Source organism: Leuciscus leuciscus, assembly GCF_965113295.1.
Source record: "Leuciscus leuciscus genome assembly, chromosome: 9".
NCBI classification, from domain to species: Eukaryota; Metazoa; Chordata; class Actinopteri; order Cypriniformes; family Leuciscidae; genus Leuciscus; species Leuciscus leuciscus.
Window position 1 is genome coordinate 3008962 of NC_138733.1, and position 19151 is coordinate 3028112.

The 19151-nt window shown below is 35.8% G+C and overlaps 2 protein-coding genes across 2 annotated transcripts in view; one reads left to right on the top strand and one right to left on the bottom strand.

Annotated features, from left to right (window-relative positions):
- The first annotated feature begins 1798 nt into the window (after positions 1-1798).
- Positions 1799-18795, top strand: LOC309506341 (uncharacterized protein). The gene is made up of 9 exons (XM_082180209.1): positions 1799-2714; positions 16041-16121; positions 16597-16683; positions 16814-16906; positions 17379-17507; positions 17651-17764; positions 17835-18002; positions 18073-18171; positions 18447-18795. Exons 1-9 carry the CDS (start codon positions 2649-2651, stop codon positions 18702-18704), a joined length of 1095 nt encoding a protein of 364 aa, XP_082036335.1. The 5' UTR covers positions 1799-2648; the 3' UTR covers positions 18705-18795.
- LOC309506213 (uncharacterized protein) overlaps positions 3147-19151 on the bottom strand; it is a 415585-nt gene continuing 399580 nt past the window's right edge. The window contains exons 15-23 of the transcript XR_014208682.1: positions 12736-12903; positions 8936-9275; positions 8360-8645; positions 7932-8165; positions 7742-7833; positions 7540-7644; positions 6756-7269; positions 5997-6241; positions 3147-3610 (exon numbers count right to left, since the gene is read on the bottom strand). The gene's annotated coding sequence lies outside the window, so the exon portion shown is untranslated. The remainder of the gene's footprint in view (positions 3611-5996; positions 6242-6755; positions 7270-7539; positions 7645-7741; positions 7834-7931; positions 8166-8359; positions 8646-8935; positions 9276-12735; positions 12904-19151) is intronic.

A 19151-nucleotide genomic window follows, 5' to 3' on the forward strand; every position in this document is an offset into this window, starting at 1 on the left:
ATGAAGCCACGACACGAACCGCAATAGATTTTTTAAAAAGGGCGGTTAAAAATAAATAAAATGCTGCGTGGAATCATCCAACCAAAATGCGGCGAGAACACAACCAATCAGCTTGTGCAGTGCACAAGTCCCACCCCTGAAAGTTCCTGAACTTTGAAAAAGTACTACCTCACGAGCAGGGACTATCGGAAGGGGAAATATTTACCCGGAACTTCATTTAGACCCTGGTTCCTGCGGTGTAAACACATCGAGTACCAGCCCAACGTTCCTAGTTCCTGGGGAAAGTTCCTGCGGTGGAAACGCGGCATTAGTAGATGCAGGAACTTTCAACAAACACTGTAAATATTTTATTACATAACATAAAAAGATCATAGTTTTTGACCAAGGTTTTGTAATAAGTGTACATTGGAGAAATCACTGGGCCACTTTAATCAGTATGTAACTTGCCCAACACGTAAGGATTCAATTTTGGATTTGTGTTATGGATCGATTAAAGGAGCTTATAAGTCATTTGGGAACTTCAGATCATAATATGGTATTACTTGTCTCTATATATAAAACTGTTCTGAAACGTGAGACGGCACAGTTAGTCAAGAAGAAAGACTGGCCTGAAGATGCTACGGTACGTGTAAAAGGGTGTCTGGATTGTACAGATGTGCTTTTAAGGACTCTGGTTCAGACATTGATCAAGAAACAGATGCAATTTGTAGTTATGTGACGTTCTGTGAGGATATGTTAATACCTGTGAAATCATTTAGGAAATTTCCAAACAGCAAAGCGTGGGTTACAAAATCACTCAAGATTATTTAGTCAAAAAGAAATGGGGCTTTTAAAGAGGGAAACACTGTAGAGCATTATATGCTAAAAGAGAAATTAAGTGTGAAATTAAGAGTTTATAAGGAAGATCTCAGTCTAAAAATGAAAAAGGGAAATCTAGGTTCTGTTTGGGAGGGGATGCATTTAATAACAGGTCAGGATAGTAGGAAAATACATAATAGAATTAGTTTGAACGGATTCAGTTCAGATGCAGCTTTAGTGCAGGATTTCAATCATTTTTATTTGAGATTTGATACTTATGATTTTAAACAGGAAATTGAGGATTTGAAAAATGAATGTAGGATAACCGGAGAGAATGTTTGTGTCCCTTTTGATGTGGGGGATGTGATAACAGCTTTTAAACAGGGCAAAATCAGGAAGGCACCGGGGCCTGATAATATAGGGGGTCGTTTACTCAAGGAATGGGCTGAGCGGTTAGGACCAATATTTGATGACATTTTTGTTCGGTCCCTACAACTACAAAAAGTGGAAGCAGTCTCTTGTGATTCCAATGCCAGAAAAGCATAATTCACAGATATTAGAGGACTTTAGACCTGTGGCGCTCACATCCTCAGTTATGAAATGTTTTGAAAAATGAGTTAAGAGAGAAATTCTGCAAAGGACTCAGAGATCTCTAGATCCTCTTCAGTTTGTGTACAGGGATAAACGAGGTGTAGAGGATCCAGGAGCAACTCTCTTACATTTAGTATTTCAGCATTTAGATAAGCAGAAAACATTTGTTAAATGACTTTTTATAGATTTTTCATCTGCTTTCAACACTATTCAGCCATCTATTTTAGTTGAGAAATAAATAAAATAAATATAGTATTTTTTCTCTTTGTTGTTTTTTTTCTTTATGTTGTTCCAAACCCATATGACTTTTATTCATTTTTATCAGAATATTTAGTATTTATAACACAATCTACCAAGATTAGCGTCTTGTTTAAGACCTGCTGTTTTGGGTGTTAAATAATGGCACAAACACCAGGAAACTGACGAGTGCAAACCTTAGTACATCAGCTTGAGTGATTCATTTAAATACTCTCCTCTCATAAATACTGCGTCTGAAAGGAAACTCCTGCAAATGCTTATGCAGTACGATCAGCCTTTCTTTACTAAATCCTGACAGTATTTTTTTAACGCCAAAAGAGTGTTTGCACTGGCGATAACTGTTAGTAAATCTAGACCATAGTCTGAAGAAATAAAACATGTGTATCAGTATATTAGATCTGTGCAGCTCTTAAAGTGACAGTAGCCTAATAAACTTGCTGCTGTCTTTGTGTTAATGCTAATCAAACAACAAAGAACAAAAGAAAACACTTTTGTAACTTTAATAAGGATTAATCTATATTTAATGTATAGAGTGAAGACTATGCAGTGCTATTTTACATTTGATTATTCACTTTCTTTACCTGAAAATTACTGTTAGATTTACCTTTTTAAAACAGTGTTTATTTTATCTTACTAGTGGACACGAGAAAGTGAAAAATAGTGTACGGAGAGATATCTACATATATACGACCTGCACCATCATGTATAAGTGTGTCATTCAACTTTTCCTCATGGTCTAGAGCTAAAGAAGAAAACAAAAATAGCAATATCGAATCACAATACTTAAAAATCACAATACATATCGTATCGACACCCAAGTACCGTGATAGTACTGAATCTGGAGATAGGTGTATCGTCTCAGCCTAAATATAACCCTGCGAGTGAGGATTGGTTCAAAGCTTCCATGGTGGTCACATGACTCATGCGAAAGCAACTTCCTGTCCTCTGCAGCACTTCCTGCTGAGTCTGCTGGCTTGACCTCTGCCCGGGACGATGTCCGTATGTCTGATGATGAGGGAGCGGATGACAAACAGGAAGACAAAATGAAGAAAGTAAAGAAAAAGAAGGTTTGTGTTGCTGTCATGAACTCAGATGCACATCTGACCCTTCGATATCAAATATTAATGAAGGAAGAAAAAAATAAAAACTTCAAAAAAACTGTAATTTTCTGGCAGCAGGGGCTATATATAGGATTATATCCTATAATTACGGTTTATTACTGTTATTCTACACAAAAAATATCCTTTTAAAACCATGAAATCTTTTCATTTTAACAAATTAATTGTTAAAATACAGTCATACACCTCTAAAACACAAAAAAATTGTCTTTAATAAAAGTTAAGTACAGATAACAGATATACTGGAAAAAAAAGGTAATTTCTTATCCTATAATTACGGTTTATTACTGTTATTCTACACAAAAATATAAAAAAATATAAAAAAAAACCTGCAAAAATAACTAAGATTTGCTTTAATAATAATAAAAACAACAACAACAGTAATCTTAATTTTGTTTTATTTGTTCTCTGCAAATACATCCTGTGATCAACATTTAACAAAGCATCGTTTAGCAGCATTATATATATATATACACTTTTTTTTTTAATGAAACTGGTTCTCCCCACTGGTTAAAACTACTGGAGCTTTTTTTTAACCCTGTACTTTGAAATGTACACAATTTAAAACGTGTAAACACACATTAAAACGCTGCACTCACTCAAGATAAGTCAGCCACAAAATACAAGCAGAATGAACCCTTTACACATTACAGAATAGTATATAAACTAAATGGAAATGTATGAAACAGAAAGAAGCTGGCATGTGAGATGATGTCTACTCTCGCCATTCAAAGTCTGCAATGTTTGTAATCAAAGAAAGAACCTTAGGATTTATGGACTGCTGTTTTTTAGATTGCTGCTTCTCCACTTTGGTCCCCCTATCTGGATTTATCCTGAAAAGGCATCTGTGAAGACAGAAATACACTTGAATATAGTGCTACAAACATTTTTCATAATCAGCAATTCTGATGAGCCATATAAAAAGTATTTAAACTGAGCTAGAGAGGTGACAGACATATCTAAAGGTATAGTTCACCCCAAAATAAAGTCATCATTTACTCAACTTTAAGTTGTTACAAACCTTTACACATTTATTTCTTCTGTTCAACACAAAATATATTTTTAAGATTTGTTTGTAACCAAACTGTTGATGGACCCCATTATTGACCTCAATAGTATGGAAAAAAATACTTTGGAAGTCAATGGTGTCCATCAACTGTTTGGTTACAAACATTCTTCAAAATATCTCTTTGTGTTCAAAAGAAGAAATTCATACAGGTTTAGAACAACATGAGTGCAAGTAAACCATGACAATTTTATTTTGGGGTGAACAAGTATCTCCCATTAAGCAACTGTGCCTACAATGGCTGTGATGCGTTCCAACAACCAGTGTTAAAATCTGCTGCCAGTGTCAACATCTCCATAGATCATAAAGGAAGTGTTACACCATGTCCTAACCAGCCGTGACGGCGACACACAATTATTCTATTTTAGAAACTGCTTCTATTTTTCTGCCACATCGCAGCTGGAACTACATCAGGGTCTCTGCACAATTTATAAAGTCAAATTTAAGGCTTTTTAAGACCTTTTTAAGACCTGAAGAAATCAAAATTAATACCGTACATTAGGGGTGCGCAATATTGACAAAAATATATTTCGATATTTTCAACGTATTGTTGATAATAATTAGATGATATTTTACTGATTGTGTTTTTGTACTGGTACCCTGGCTGGTTTAGGCCTGTTGTTGACAGCAAACCCACGATATTCATATTTTTTATATTCTATGCAGTGGTCAGTTCACAGTAGTGACCGAAATTAACATTTTTATTAAGGGGCAATATTTGCCACCTTACATTGATTTCCAGGGGCATTTTCACCTATATATGGACATTGTTTCTAAACGTATTTAGAGGTATGCATCACCTTTTATGTCAAATTCTAACATTCAAATTAAATTATATTAGAATAACACAGTATCAATGTCAAATTAAATCATTAAATTAAAATCCATCCTTGTGACACAGAAGCGGCATCAAAACTGGCATTACTATATTTACACTTCATTTACAATTGCATAAATAAAGCTATTCAATATTTAAATATGAAATGATTTATAATTTTAACGTTTTAATTAAAGGTCCAATATGTAATATTGTTTCACCACAAGAGGGCGCAGTTTCCAACAATAACAAAGGCGAAGCTTGATGACGCTATGAAGGAGGTGACGATGGGAGATGTCGTTTTCACTATCTAGCGATGTATCTAAATGGAATTAATGAATCATGAACACGGATGAGGTAATTTATTCGTTTTTGTATTACCTGTATGTCTGATCGTATTATTTTATGTCATCATAATTAATGAACTGCAAGGAACGTGAAATGTTATGCTATATTATCCCGTTACAACTTACAGCTATTTGTCAAATGATTTGTTGGGTTAATGTTGTGCAGTTTTACGTGTTTATGGTTAATGCCGTGTTGTTTAACGTGTTCAAACCAATCGTTCTAAAAGTCAATTTGAACGAACATTTGCAAGTAATGACTAAATATATTTTTTTAAATAACACATATCCGATTGTATTTAATTGTACTGCCATAATCTCGGTCACAACACGTGATAAAAAGCCTTACCGAAGTACAAAGAGCAATATAACTTTGTTTATAAGTGCTATTATTGACAGTTGCATGTGTTGCAGGGAAACACAGATACATCCTCACTGGAATTATCAAATCCAGATGAGACCTGGAGTCCTCCTAAGAATATAAGGAATGTATTGTATTGTCAGAGTAGTATAAATAAAAAACAACAATGTTATAGTGGTTTTGCAATATTTCTTTGTTTGCATGATGTATATAAAATATTTCTATAACAAATATTACCTGTCGTCCAAAATATATACATGGTTAAGAGCAGTTTAGTGAGGTTGCACACTCAAATGATATACGACCAAGGAAAATTAAATGTCTGATTCCCAATTTTTATAAACAAAATAACTTCTTTTGGTTTAGACTGTCCAAAACAGAGCTCTGGTGGTGTGGATGCGAGGTTGTAGTTCAGGGCTCATCTGTCTCATATAGTGTAGGTATGGCTCCTTTGTGGGGATAAAAAAAACCCCATTGCATTAAGTACAGCTAAATAAGCACAATATACCAAACATTTCACTGATCCATAGCAATAGAAAAACAATCATACGGATCATTCCAACTTTCATAAATGATTAGCTTGTAACAAATATCTTAGCAGCTAATATGCACTACTAAGCAAGTGATATTTTGATGGACATACCTATCCCTCTATTGACATGGGACTCAAGAATAGTGTCAACTGGTGGAGGTGGGACTTCTGGAATGAGGCCCAGTCTCCGTGGATCCTCTGGCCTTAGAGTCCGACGCCTTGGCATCCCCTTGTCAGCCTGTAGTCTTTCATGCAGAATTGCTGCCTGTAGATCTGGGATGTAGCTGTAGTCTTTGTTCACCTTCAAAGCATATACAGTCCATCTTCCTGTTTTTTTATGAAACACTCGACGAAAGCTGTAAAGTAAAGAATGATATTATATTAGTGATACACACATATAACATATTTTATACGTCAATATGAACAACACAAACATAAATAGTTGGTTGAGAATCAAAACAAAATTGTTGAAATTCACAATCATACTATGCTATTGCCTTTTATGGAAGCAAGGCATGTTAAATGATGATATTCTTCAACACATTCTCATACCCAAGACGTCACTTTTTGTCACTTTCAACCATGCTTCAATATCTGACGCTCAAAGCACCCTTTAGCGTCCATATGTGACGCTTCGGTTATGGGTAGGTTTAGGCGTCATATAACTGACGCTTTCGGAAGCGTCAATATCCGACGCACAAAGCACCCTTAGCGTCAATATGAGACGCTTCGGTTGGGTAGGTTTAGGTCTGTGGTAGGGTTATGCGTCTCATATGGACGCTAAAGGGTGCTTTGAGCGTCAGATATTGAAGCATGGTTGAAAGTGACAAAAAGTGACGTCTTGGGTATGAGAACGGGCTGTATTCTTACATCTTTTCCCCTTTTTTGTTTAGCAGTGGTGGTCTATCTTTATGGTGGTTGTAATCCAGGGCTGCCAGGAGAGTTCTTGCCTCGTACACCATTGGTGAATAGCTGAACCGCTTGCTGGCATACATAAGCAAGTGGTTGTGGAACGCCTCAAGATGACAGGTTGATCTGTATTTATATTCTCAAACACAGGGTTACTAAACACATACTGTAACCTAATCTGTAATTACTCAAAAATATAATTTAGAAAATTGTTGAGTAATGGAAAAATTAACAAAATCTCAAATCAATTTGTCAGTAAGGAGAGTGCTTCCTGTAGTTCCCTGAAAGGTAGATAACGGTGGACATCTCTGAGCCACCTCTTCTTAAACACTATAGCTTCCAATTCCTTATGAGCCTTCGAACCACTCTCCAGCCATTGTCTGTCTTGGTTCTCTGGCAGTGCCCCATGCCGGCAGTGACCAAGGTACCACTCCTGCTTGTTGGTGACGTGGTGAAGCACACTGCTCCACAGTTTCTCAAATAAAAATGTTTGAATATAATCACATAGTTTAACAACAACATAATAGAGATATTTTAGGTGCCGTGTTGTGTAATCATTATGCAGTGCTCTGAGAATAAATTTCTTTTTTAATGTATAAAAGCTATCACCAGCCTAACGTGTGAATAAAGACTCTAACATAGCACATAGTTGCACGGGAGTAGACGTTATATACATTTAAGAAATTGTATTTATTTATTTTTGGTATGAAAGAAATTGGATCAAATTTGCTAGTGTAATCCTTACAAGGAACTGTTGCTTCGTGTCTGCCGTCTTGCAGCAGAACCAAAAGTGATTTACAATGTCTTGTAACCAGTGGAGAAGGATCTTTTGTCCAGATTGCTGCGCTGCCTTAGTTTGCAAAAAACATATGTGGTTTAGGACATTTTAGCATAAAACAGCATCAGATGTATACCAGCAACAAAGAGACTCAAGAATGACAAATTACCGCAGAGATCATCTTGGCTAAATTCTTTGCCCCATGCCATATGTCCCATGAGTGAACAATTCCTGTCTCTTTATAGCGACCAGTTGTTTTATCTTACAAGGGAGATAAGAGCAGCTTACAAATCATACTGTACACATTTGTCACATATCAAAAGCCTTTTCTGGTAGTGGTTTCAATCATACAAACTTACTCATAACGGAGGCAATTTGTGTGTGAGCATCAGTGCAAATTTCTGCAATCTTAACTTGGCCAAGAAGCTTGTCCATGGTCGTGACAAAAGCCTCTTTCTCCATGATCACAGAATTGCGTGCGGTCTGCCTCTTATCGATGGTAACAACTGAGATGATTTCTTTTGAATCATTCTCCATGGCAGTGTAGGAGCAATACTGGGTACAGTAGCCAGGACTGTCCATTCGTCCATCTGCTGTACAGGACACAATACATCTATAAATGATCACTGATATACACTATAAATGATGAACAAGCATAGTATTAACAATAAACAAGCTATATTTAAAAATATATATTTTTATAAAGAAAGAAAATCAACAACAAAAACGATATATAAAAATCAACTAGTACATAATTCCTGTGGTTAATTGCTACTTTAGAACAAACCTAATACGACAATCCCATCTTTACTCTTCGCACGTTGAATGGCTGCAGATCTCTTCTCCTCCCACACGTTCTTTATTGCTCCAATGCAATAGGTGTCCTGAATATTAAAAAATGTGTCCTTCCCTACAAAGCCCATGTTCATATAGTTGAATAGGTGTGCTACTTTGTAGTAATTATTTCCTGCCAGGAGAATGTTTGTGGCCATCATGAAATCCCCTTCCTGCATGCCGTATTTAAGTGTGGGCTGTGAATTCTATACCCATACTTTGTGTCCATTTGAACACATCTAAAAGATCATGACACAGTAGATTAATTGCATTTACGCACTGACACATAATATGTTATACACTACTGACAATTTGTAATAAACACCAGCTATTTCACATTAGTACTGTGTGATGTTAAGTTCAAATGAAAATTTTACATTTTAAGCTGATGATAATTACATTTATTTCAAGAATATATAGTATGATGTTTTGAATGGAACCTATTACCAAAAATTTCTATTTTCACGTACATCCAAAACCACAATAATTAAATATTTCAAAAGAAAAAAAAGCATGTAGATATATTTACCCAGTGTATGACAGTGTCAGTTCCCCTTGAAGAAAGCTGGACTTCAAAAGGTCCGGAAGCCTGGCATGACACATTTGTAACTGTCTCAATGAAATTACACCTCACCATCGGCAGCTGCAAAAATGTGACCAGGTGTTTCAGCGTTGACTCATAGACGATCGATGCCTTTTGTCCAATGATGTCCTCTTCACACATGACATGTTGGATGCCAGAAGACATGGATACATGATCTTCTCGTACTGGTACTACTTCATTTTGCGTTGCAATATGAACGGTCTCTTCAAGGCCAAGAACTGGAAGCTCCTGAATCTTCACAAAGTCTGTTTTGCCTCTTCCAGTTCTGTAAATATTTAATATAAATACAAAATCTCTACTTTTGTCATATTCAAAGTTAAACTATCTTTAATGTCACCTGGGAGGCAAAACAGTTTATACTGGTATATGCCAAAAAAAGTTATTCTTCAACCCTGCCCCTATCATCTCATATTCCTGCAGAGTTTAGCTTCTACCCCAACACAACATAACCACCTGATCAAGCTCTTCCGGGTCACTATTCAAGATAACATTCCCAATTTGATTTTATATAATCTATGCAGGACAGTGATCTTTCATGAGCAGGGTTGAAGATTAATCTATTCTACATATACACAAGCTAAAAACATGACTCCTGTAGACAAACCTGAGACAGATGGAGGGTACATAATCATCATCTGAAGTGCTGTCTTCACTGTCTGTGTCCCTTGTGGCATCATCAGTATTTCTCCATTCAATCCTGCAAAATAGGCATTTACAATAATAACAAAAGTAATAATAATGTTATATAATTATTATAATCATCATTTATGTAAACAACAATTACATTTCTATAAAACATACAAAAACATGAATATACTGCAAATACATTTGAATTGATAAAATGCATCTGAACACTCACACGGTATTCTGAAGATCATTGACATCATCATTCAGGGTAATGGTGGACTCATCACTAACAATCATCTTTGAAAAACTAAACACATAAGATCTTTATTTAAATTAATTAATAAGAATGGCTTGGTGAAAGATTGAAGTTTGTGAAAGATAAAACATCATAAAACAATTAATAACATCATCCCTAAAATAATATATAATATAAAATGGCACCTTTCATGAAACTGCTCATCACTTTCTGCCTTGGAAAGTTGTTCTATTCCAGACTCCAGAAAACAATGCTCTCTGTAATGTACATAGTAGTATTTTAGCCAATGTGGTTCTAGGAAACATCTTTTAGAATTGATATTCAGCAAATGCCAACCTGTCTGATTGAGAGTCACTGGAAGAAGCTATGGTAGACAGTGTTTGAAGAGGCATTACAGGTCTTTTACTAGGAGTTGACGTTGATGGGACACCTTTTTGGAAACTGAAACAATCCATTTGCCACGTCATGTTATTTTCTCACAGGTAACGTTATTGATAAAAAATGCTACAGTGACAGAATGTACAGGCATGTGGTGTAATTCATATGTATTAAATCATCTTTACTGTAACTATTACGTTACTTGTACAATAAAAAAATAATTGATTTGCTTACCTGTCTATCAATACACTCGCGAGAGCAGAGTCTCTGTCAAGTCCAAGATTGTCGCGCGGCTCTCTCCATCTCAAAAACGCCTGGCCGATATTTATCCGGGTTTTATTCCTCCGTTTGTCACACAGTCTGCGTGTATCCGAATATGGACGCTTTCTTTTTGTTGGCACTTCAATACTCACCAAAGAGTAATCGTGATCCATAACAACGATAACCATACAGTCTATGGCTATAACGCTATAACCACCACATCGCATTTGATCATGTGATATTCCGGTGTGGTGGAATATCACATGGTCCACACCGGAAAAAAAGGATAGTGCGGATATTGCGTCACTGAGAGGCGACATTTCTTTTCCGGGATGGACAGTTATTTAAAATCGGAATTTCTCTGAAATAAAAAATCTTTGGAGACTTTTGAGATATTGTAAGTACACAACTGGAGGAAATATATCACACTGTGCAAGTTATTTTCGGAAATTTTATTACAAAATTGTTACATATTGGACCTTTAAAGGATACTTTAAATATGAAACTAAAACCACCAGTAGGTGGCGGCAAGAATAAGCGAGTTGTTGGAGTCATTTATTCAACAGATTCGTTCAAACGGCTGATTCATTCAGTAAAACATGTGATTGTTCATTGAATCGTTAAAATGATTCGTTCAAAACGCGGATTTCAGTGAAACAAAAACAAAAAAAATCATCGCTGTCTGTTGGACCACGGCTTCATTATGAAATTCTTGTTGGCGATATAAAGTGAAAATGGACAATATTGTGTACAAAAAGTAACTCACAATGTTAACTTTATTGTTAATTTAACTGCTGTATAAAATAAATAGCACATTTGCAATTGTGCACAGGCAAACGGCACTCTTGCTCATGTGATATTCTAATATAACAACATAATATGATATAAATATAAGACAAAAACTCATTTGGGCACATCTATAACTGCACTGACACATCACGCAGTGAAAGCAAGCCTGAGAGAAACGTGATGTCAGCTCGCACTCGCAGTGCCTCATACATAGTTAAAACAATGATTACAATATCATCATAGTTCATAGACAATATCACACACTCATAAGCACATAAAGACTGAACTTACAACTGAACTGACATTTACTGGTTTTCTTCTCTCCTCTGGCGTGCAGGAGACAGATGTAGGCTAATATACTGCCGTAAGTGACGCCAATTGTCACGTGAACAAGCAAATCCACAAAGATAGAATTAAAAAAATAATAAGTAGGCCTACGCTAATTAGATAGTTTTAATTTCGAAAGCATTTAGATAAGTCTAAGTCAAAGTGTCATCTAAAATTTAAGACCTTTCATAAGTAAAAATAAGACTTTTAAAAAAAATATATATATATTTAAGACTTTTTATGGCCTTAAATTTAAAAAATCTAATTTAAGACCTTTTAAGACTTTAAGGATCCGCGGGGACCCTGTACAACACAAAGTATGGCAATGATAATCTCAGGTACTGTTTATGTGCTTTATTTAATGTTAAAAGCGTGTAATGTGACTTTGAATATGATTTATTGTTCCCGTCTTGTAGCCGTACTACCTCAGGTCTTACAATTACACAAATGGAAACAAGAACGTTCAAACTTGATTCTATAACAAAGATTGTTTTAATAACTCAGTATGTATTTTTAATAGTTTAAAATGGTGTAATGTGTAAAATAAAACATTTTGATTTATTATGTTTTTAACTAAATGAATCTCTGGGGCCGTGCACTTGCCGCGGGAGCCCGCCCACACACTGTTCTGATTGGCTGTGGTTTTTGATTGATTTTGTTGCATCTTGTAATCGTGTCTGGTGTGGACAGACAAATTGCTTGTCGCTGGAATCTTATCGCATCGCGTCTGGTTAGGACACAGTGATAGTCGCACCACAAGATTGATGGAAGGTGAGAATGTAATGTCCAACAGGGAAAAAATTGTGATCTATTAAAATTGGAATAGACAGTTCATAATGTACCAATCCCAGTTGTCTTCCCACAGATGCCAGAAATGCACAGCGTCTGCTCATTTTGCTCCTGTCATTGAATAAATGTTGTAATGATCTTGCCACCAAATAAAATGTATCTAGACTTTCTTCTGTTACCGGTTTCATGTCCATTAATTTCCTAAATGGATAACTGTTTATCTATCCATCTTTGGGCCATATATACACACTTTTTGTTCTTCAGGAAATGCATTTTGTGGTTAAACTTTAAGTCTTACCTCTGCATGAACTCCAGAGTTGCTCCAAGTTCCAGTGGATAACTGATGTTGAGGCAGTAGTAGGATACGAACATCATTACAAGGGCATCTCCACAATTTGTAACCGCATCTTTCACGATGGTCTGGTCCACAGCAATCATCCAGTTTTCAGCTGTGAGGGGAGAACTCCTACAGTACATAGGAAAATAAGAAAAGTCTAAAACATTAGGTTAAAAGAAAAGAAAAGTCTAACATCACGACTGTCAAAAGACCACATTATTTGGCTTGCATATTAGCACAACAAGAAAACCTTACTATTCTGGGTTTTACCTTTCCATTATGTTAAAAAGTTAAGGGTGTCCACCAAAAAATCATTCTCACAGTAACTCATGTATTTTCAAAACAGTATGAGTTTATCTGTGTAATACAAATGAAGATATTTAAAAGTTATCAGCTGTTTTGATCCAAACAATGTAGATGAAAGGCAACCAACATTGAGGATACACACAGATAAAAGCATGAGTGTAATCCATTTGACCCATGAGGTTAAATCCAAGTCTTCTGAAGCAATACAATCACTTTACTGTTTAGAAATATAAAAGGCAGTTGTAACACTCAATTTAAAATCACATATAAAATAAATAAGGCCGTAATGTGAAACCTAATTTGTCTATATATATATTATGGCAATGTACGGTTTCACATTGTGACACGGATGACCGCCTATGGTGGCGCAACATATGACTTTTAAAGGAATTATACTTGGAAAACTTTGATTCACCATGTGCTTCATTTGTGTGTAATATTTGATGATTTACATTCCCTTTCACTGTTCCCATAGAAATGCCACATATAGGACATGTGAAAGCATTTAGAACACTTGCCATATTGCAAACTTACTTAAAGCTGCCGTCGGCAACATTTTTTTGATCATATTCAGTGTAATCGACACTATAATCCAACAGAACAACATAAATAAGGTGGTTTTAGAAAAAACCCCGAGCTTCTAACTCCACCTGGAGCATGTTATTTGTTTTGCAAAAATCCAGCGCTCCCGCTTCATCAGGTCCAATCAGCGCAGGGGGGTGTGAGATCTGACTGTCAATCACAGGTCGTGCACACGCCACAGATCCCCCCTCACTCGCGCACGTTAATATCACATGCACACGCCACGCCTGAAGTTCGCCTGGAGATTGCATGAAGCGTGATGGCGGAGAGAAAATCTACTAACAAGCTTCCAATTCCTCGGTTATTGCTATCCATGGATAGATTAGCCAGGGCAGCCTACCTCCGAGTCCATGGTGTTGATAGATGCTGAAGAGACGGACGCGTTCACAGAAAATCAGGTACACACGCACAGTGACGCACTGACGAGCACGACCTCGATGGGAGGGTGCTCGCTGGTAGTGGGGAGGGGCATGAGAGTTGTAAACATTCAAAATTTTGGCTAATCGACCCAATCTGCCAGACTTGCCGACTGCAGCTTTAATGTTTGAGCTTGAAGGCTTCTGACTGATCTCAGTTCCTGAAGTTCCAGATAGCTATTGTTCCAATTCCTGGTATTGAATAAAAAAAAAAAAAAAATAAAAAAAAAAATTTGTTGGCATAATGTTTGTGCAAAATTACATTACAATAAATTGTAACACAGCAACATTGATTTTCTTTATTTACTTGAGTCTCAGATTCAGTCACAAAAAAATCTGTAATTTAGGCATTTCTGAAACAGTCACTTTACAAATTGAAAAAGCCTTTACAAATTGAAATAAAGTGTGTTTGTTTCTTAAACCTTTACAATGTGACCATCTAGCACCACACTACGAGTATTTTCCTTATGTCATTTTAGCTGTATATCAATTACACTAAATTTGCTGACTTTTTTGAGAATCGTGGATGCTTTTGCTAGAGACTGCTGTTAGTGTACCATTTGAAACCAAAGTCAACGTTGACTTATCACTTTAACCCAAACAATGATCTTTTTCTAATAATGTTGACGATGTTTTGGGCCAGTTAATGCGCTTACGTGCGCAGCATATTTGAAAGCTGTTGCTAGCAGTGGTCAACTTTAGTTAGCTAACTTTTTTAGTTAGCCAGCCACGTGCCACACAGTCACGGCCACAACAATACAAGCCAACACAAAGATAATGTTCTTATAAATGCAACGTTAAATTGCGTTCAGGTAACGTTAACACAAAGCTAAAATGCATCTGCAACCTAGCTAATGTAACATCTGACATACATTACTTGTTTTGTTTTCGGTCGTCAATCTTAATGTATACTCTAGCTATGTCAGTATTGCGTTGAATTTTTGAATGTGTCAGTAAATATTTTCAACGTTTCCTCTCACAAGTGTTGCTTCCTCGAAAACAGCAGAATAGTTCACCAGCGCGCCGCCGTCTTCATCATGTCGCGCGCTTCTTTCTGCGTGCGCCACCACCAGAGGTGTCCATTCTGATTGGCTGACATAATTATTGCCGTGAAAATGATTCGCTGAACACAGAGGTTTGTGATTTGTCTTTTGCATTGGTTTTCGTAGCAACGGTCTTTTTTTTAAACAGCTAAACTTACCATACCATACCAACTTTATTTGTTAAGCACTTTACAACAACCAAAGTTGTCCAAAGTGGCGCTGTACAGAAAAATAAACATAAGTACAATTAATACGCACACAATAAAAGCATTCAAAGTAACAAATTAAAACAAGCAAATAAAGTCGACATCTTACTAGGTGTCAAAAGCCAAAGAGAAAAGATGGGTTTTAAGACTGGTTTTAAAAACAACAAAAGAAGAGGCCTGCTTAACACAAGTAGATAGATATACTTTTAACTAGGATATCTCTATTTTGAGCAGATCTCTGATAATCTGTGACAAGCTAAGGGGTGTCAGAAATTAACACAGTTGTTACAGTATTTCATGTGTTAAAAGAGGCCAGCAGGTTAATAAAAAACACTTTATTTTTACAGTTAGTTTTGTTAAAATTATCATTGAAAATCTGTAAAAAACAAACAAACAAAAAACAGATATATACTGCATTCCATTTATACAAAGTTTCTCTGTTAAATTACGTTACACATGTCAATAAACAGTTTTTTTTATATATAAAACATTTCTCAAATTTAAAAAAACAGGGAAAACACTGTAAAATTGATTGGCAAAAACTGTAAAAAATAAAAATAAAATTTACAGTGTGGTTTATTTCATTAGTGTTTTCTCAGTCACAGCCAGTGTAAAAATTGCACTTACATAATAATTGGCTTAATTAATCAGAACTTTGCTAATCATAATTTCTATGCTCTAAACTCATTACATCTGACATCTCTGTCTCTCAGAAGGAATGTAGTTTGGACAGTGATGATGAGAAGGAGAAGAAGAAGAAGAAAAAGGAAAAACACAAGAAAAAGAAGGATAAAGTAAGATTTAAACGTCATCATAACTGCTAACTACATCTAAGCTACTAAATCACATTTTATTGATGGGCTGGTTCATAAGTTACATACGCAAAATGAACAAAGACAGTAAAGGCTGACTGATGTAAAATAGTCGATGATCAGTTAAATTCTGCTATATTCTGAACTGAACACATCCTACAGTTAAACTAATGATATATCACTGAATAGGTATTATCGTTGATTTTGTGGTTGATTATTGGTTTATTATTTTTGTGAAGTTGACATAAAATGCTGTTTGTAACCCATGTTTTTATCTGATGTGTTTGAGTGGAACAGGAAATTCAATGTTTAAAAGAATGGGACTTTATCCAGTGTGAATTGGTTCGATTGTGAAAAACCAGAAAGACAAGAATAGAGTTGTAGTTATTACATTCTGGTGACTCTGAGGGTATTATTGCTTTAATAAACCATGTTGGCATGCTGTTTTTCCCAACAGGATTCCAGCTCCTCTTCGTCATCCGATAGTGATGATGACATGAAGAAGAAGAAGAAGAAGAAGAAGAAGAAGAAGAAGAAGAAGAAAGTAAGGACAGAAACTTACCAGTGTTTATTGGACTCATTCTTGTTCCTGAGGTCTAAATCGATCTGCCACAGTTAAGATGTCATTTGCTTAGAAAATGAATGTAAATGCAGATTAATCTCTCAATCCTCAGGTTTCATCATCAGACAGCTCCTCATCATCCTCTGACAGTGAGGATGACAAAAAGAAGAAGAAGAAGAAGAAGAAGAAGAAGAAGAAAGTGAAGGTCAGATTCATTTAAAATATGTAGTTTACTGTAATTTCACACATGCATGTGAAAAGAAAGTTAACATTAGTAAATGCATCAGCTAACAATGAGCACATGACATGCAGACAAATATATATGTATATATCGTGGCCACAAATTTAAAATTCGTTCACTTGTTTTAGTAAATCTTGGCCATGATTTAATCATTTTTTCCCCATTTTAAGTAAATCATGCAGACAATATAATACTTCCTTTCCTCTTATTGATTTACATAAAAAAGGAAATTAATTATTATATCGTGGCCATGATTTAGTAAAACGAGGGATTGATATACTGTTCATATTTCCCCCGCATGTCATGTGCGTGAATTCATAGATAGTAAAAATATTATTGAGTCAATATCAGTTTATTTAATTTTTGGGGGTTTTCCTCTAATACTTTCTACTGTTTCATCGAAGTAAAATACAAGCCTTTTGTTTTATTGTTTAAGGATTCATCTTCATCATCGAGTAGCTCTTCATCATCATCTGACAGTGAGGATGACAAGAAGAAGAAGAAGAAGAAGAAGAAGAAGAAAAGGAAGAAGAAGAAAAAGAGGAAGAAGAAGAAAAAAGTGAAGGTCAGCATGTGAAAAGAAAGTAAAAGTACAATTTAGTAAATATCAGTTTATTTATTTAGTTTTTTGGTTTTCCTCAAATGTTTTCTAAAATTTCACGGTAGGATTTTAAAGTAAAATACAAGCCTTTTCTTTTATTGTTTAAGGATTCATCTTCGTCATCGAGTAGCTCTTCATCATCATCTGACAGTGAGGATGACAAGAAGAAGAAGAAGAAGAAGAAGAGGAAGAAGAAGAGGAAGAAGAGGAAACAAGTGAAGGTCAGATTAATTTCTGTAGATTTACTGCACATGTGAAAAACACTCACTGCTCTTTTCTTGCTTCATAAAGGAATCATCTTCATCATCAAGTAGCTCCTCGTCATCTTCCGACAGTGATGATGAGAAGAAGAAGAAGAAGAAGAAGAAGAAGAAGAAGAGGAAGAAGAAGAAGAAGAGGAAGAAGAAGAGGAAGAAGAAGAAGAAGAGGAAGAAGAAGAGGAAGAGGAAACAAGTGAAGGTCAGATTCATTTCTGTAGATTTACTGCACATGTGAAAAACACTCACTGCTCTTTTCTTGCTTCATAAAGGAATCATCTTCATCATCAAGTAGCTCCTCGTCATCTTCCGACAGTGATGATGAGAAGAAGAAGAAGAAGAAGAGAAAACATAAGAAAAGGAAGAATAAGGTGTGAACAGTTTTTTCCATTTGAGACATCATTTAACCCTGTGATAACTAACGCCGGGTTAACCTCAATAAGTCTGTGAATAAGTTGCTCTCAATATTCAGAAATGATTAGCAAACATTAACTAAAAGGACCTTGTTGTAACCAATAATGTTGGTCTTAAGACGGGATTATTTTCTTGAAATCTGCCATGGCTTCTCACACTAATTCATGAGTTTGTTCATTAATGTGAGATGGTTGTATATTTTAATTGAACCTCTCTTATTATTCCTCTGTAGAAGAAAGCCAAAGCGGATGATAAGGATGGAGAGAACACCTTGCAGAAGACAGAAGGAGAATCCTGGGGTTTGGAGTCTCTCAACTTGACAGATAACAGTCATGGATCTGAGATTTCTCCGTCTCTGGACGCTTCCAGCTTGAGCGAAGCCTCACAGAAGAACAGCAGCGCCACCTGCAGGCCTCCGACCGCCATGGAGAGCCTGATGGGACGTCCTCAGAGAAACACACAGGAGAACAGCGGATACAACAAACCATGAGGGCCCTACAAATACTTACCCAAAATTACCAGGTTTTATTCATTTTATCATGTTAGCAATGTTCTAATTCACACTAGAAAACATCAAATCAAATCAAATCAAAGTTTATTTATAGAGCACCTTTTTAAAACAGCGGGTGTTCACCAAAGTGCTGTACATACAATATAAAATAAGCAGTAAAACTAAAAAGAATAACATAAAATAAATAAAAACACAATAAAAAAGCAATAAATACAATAATGGATTATAACACACACTTACAAAGAACTCCTAACAGGTAACTCTCATACTGTGTTATATGCAGTACTATACAAATATGTTTTTAAATGTAATTTAAAAACAGCAAGTGAAGGTGCCTGTCTGATGTACAAAGGTAAATTATTCCAGAGTTTCGGGGCCGCCACTGCAAAGGCACGGTCACCTCTGCTCTTTAATCTTGCATTGGGA

Excerpts from the sequence above, each read along its gene's own strand:
- LOC309506341 (XM_082180209.1), top strand. The coding sequence starts at position 2,649 with ATGTCTGATGATGAGGGAGCGGATGACAAACAGGAAGACAAAATGAAG. Across the intron at positions 16,684-16,813 it reads AGAAGAAGAAGAAGAAGAAA|GTTTCATCATCAGACAGCTC; the intron begins GTAAGGACAGAA and ends CTCAATCCTCAG. Across the intron at positions 17,508-17,650 it reads AGAAGAAGAAAAAAGTGAAG|GATTCATCTTCGTCATCGAG; the intron begins GTCAGCATGTGA and ends TTATTGTTTAAG.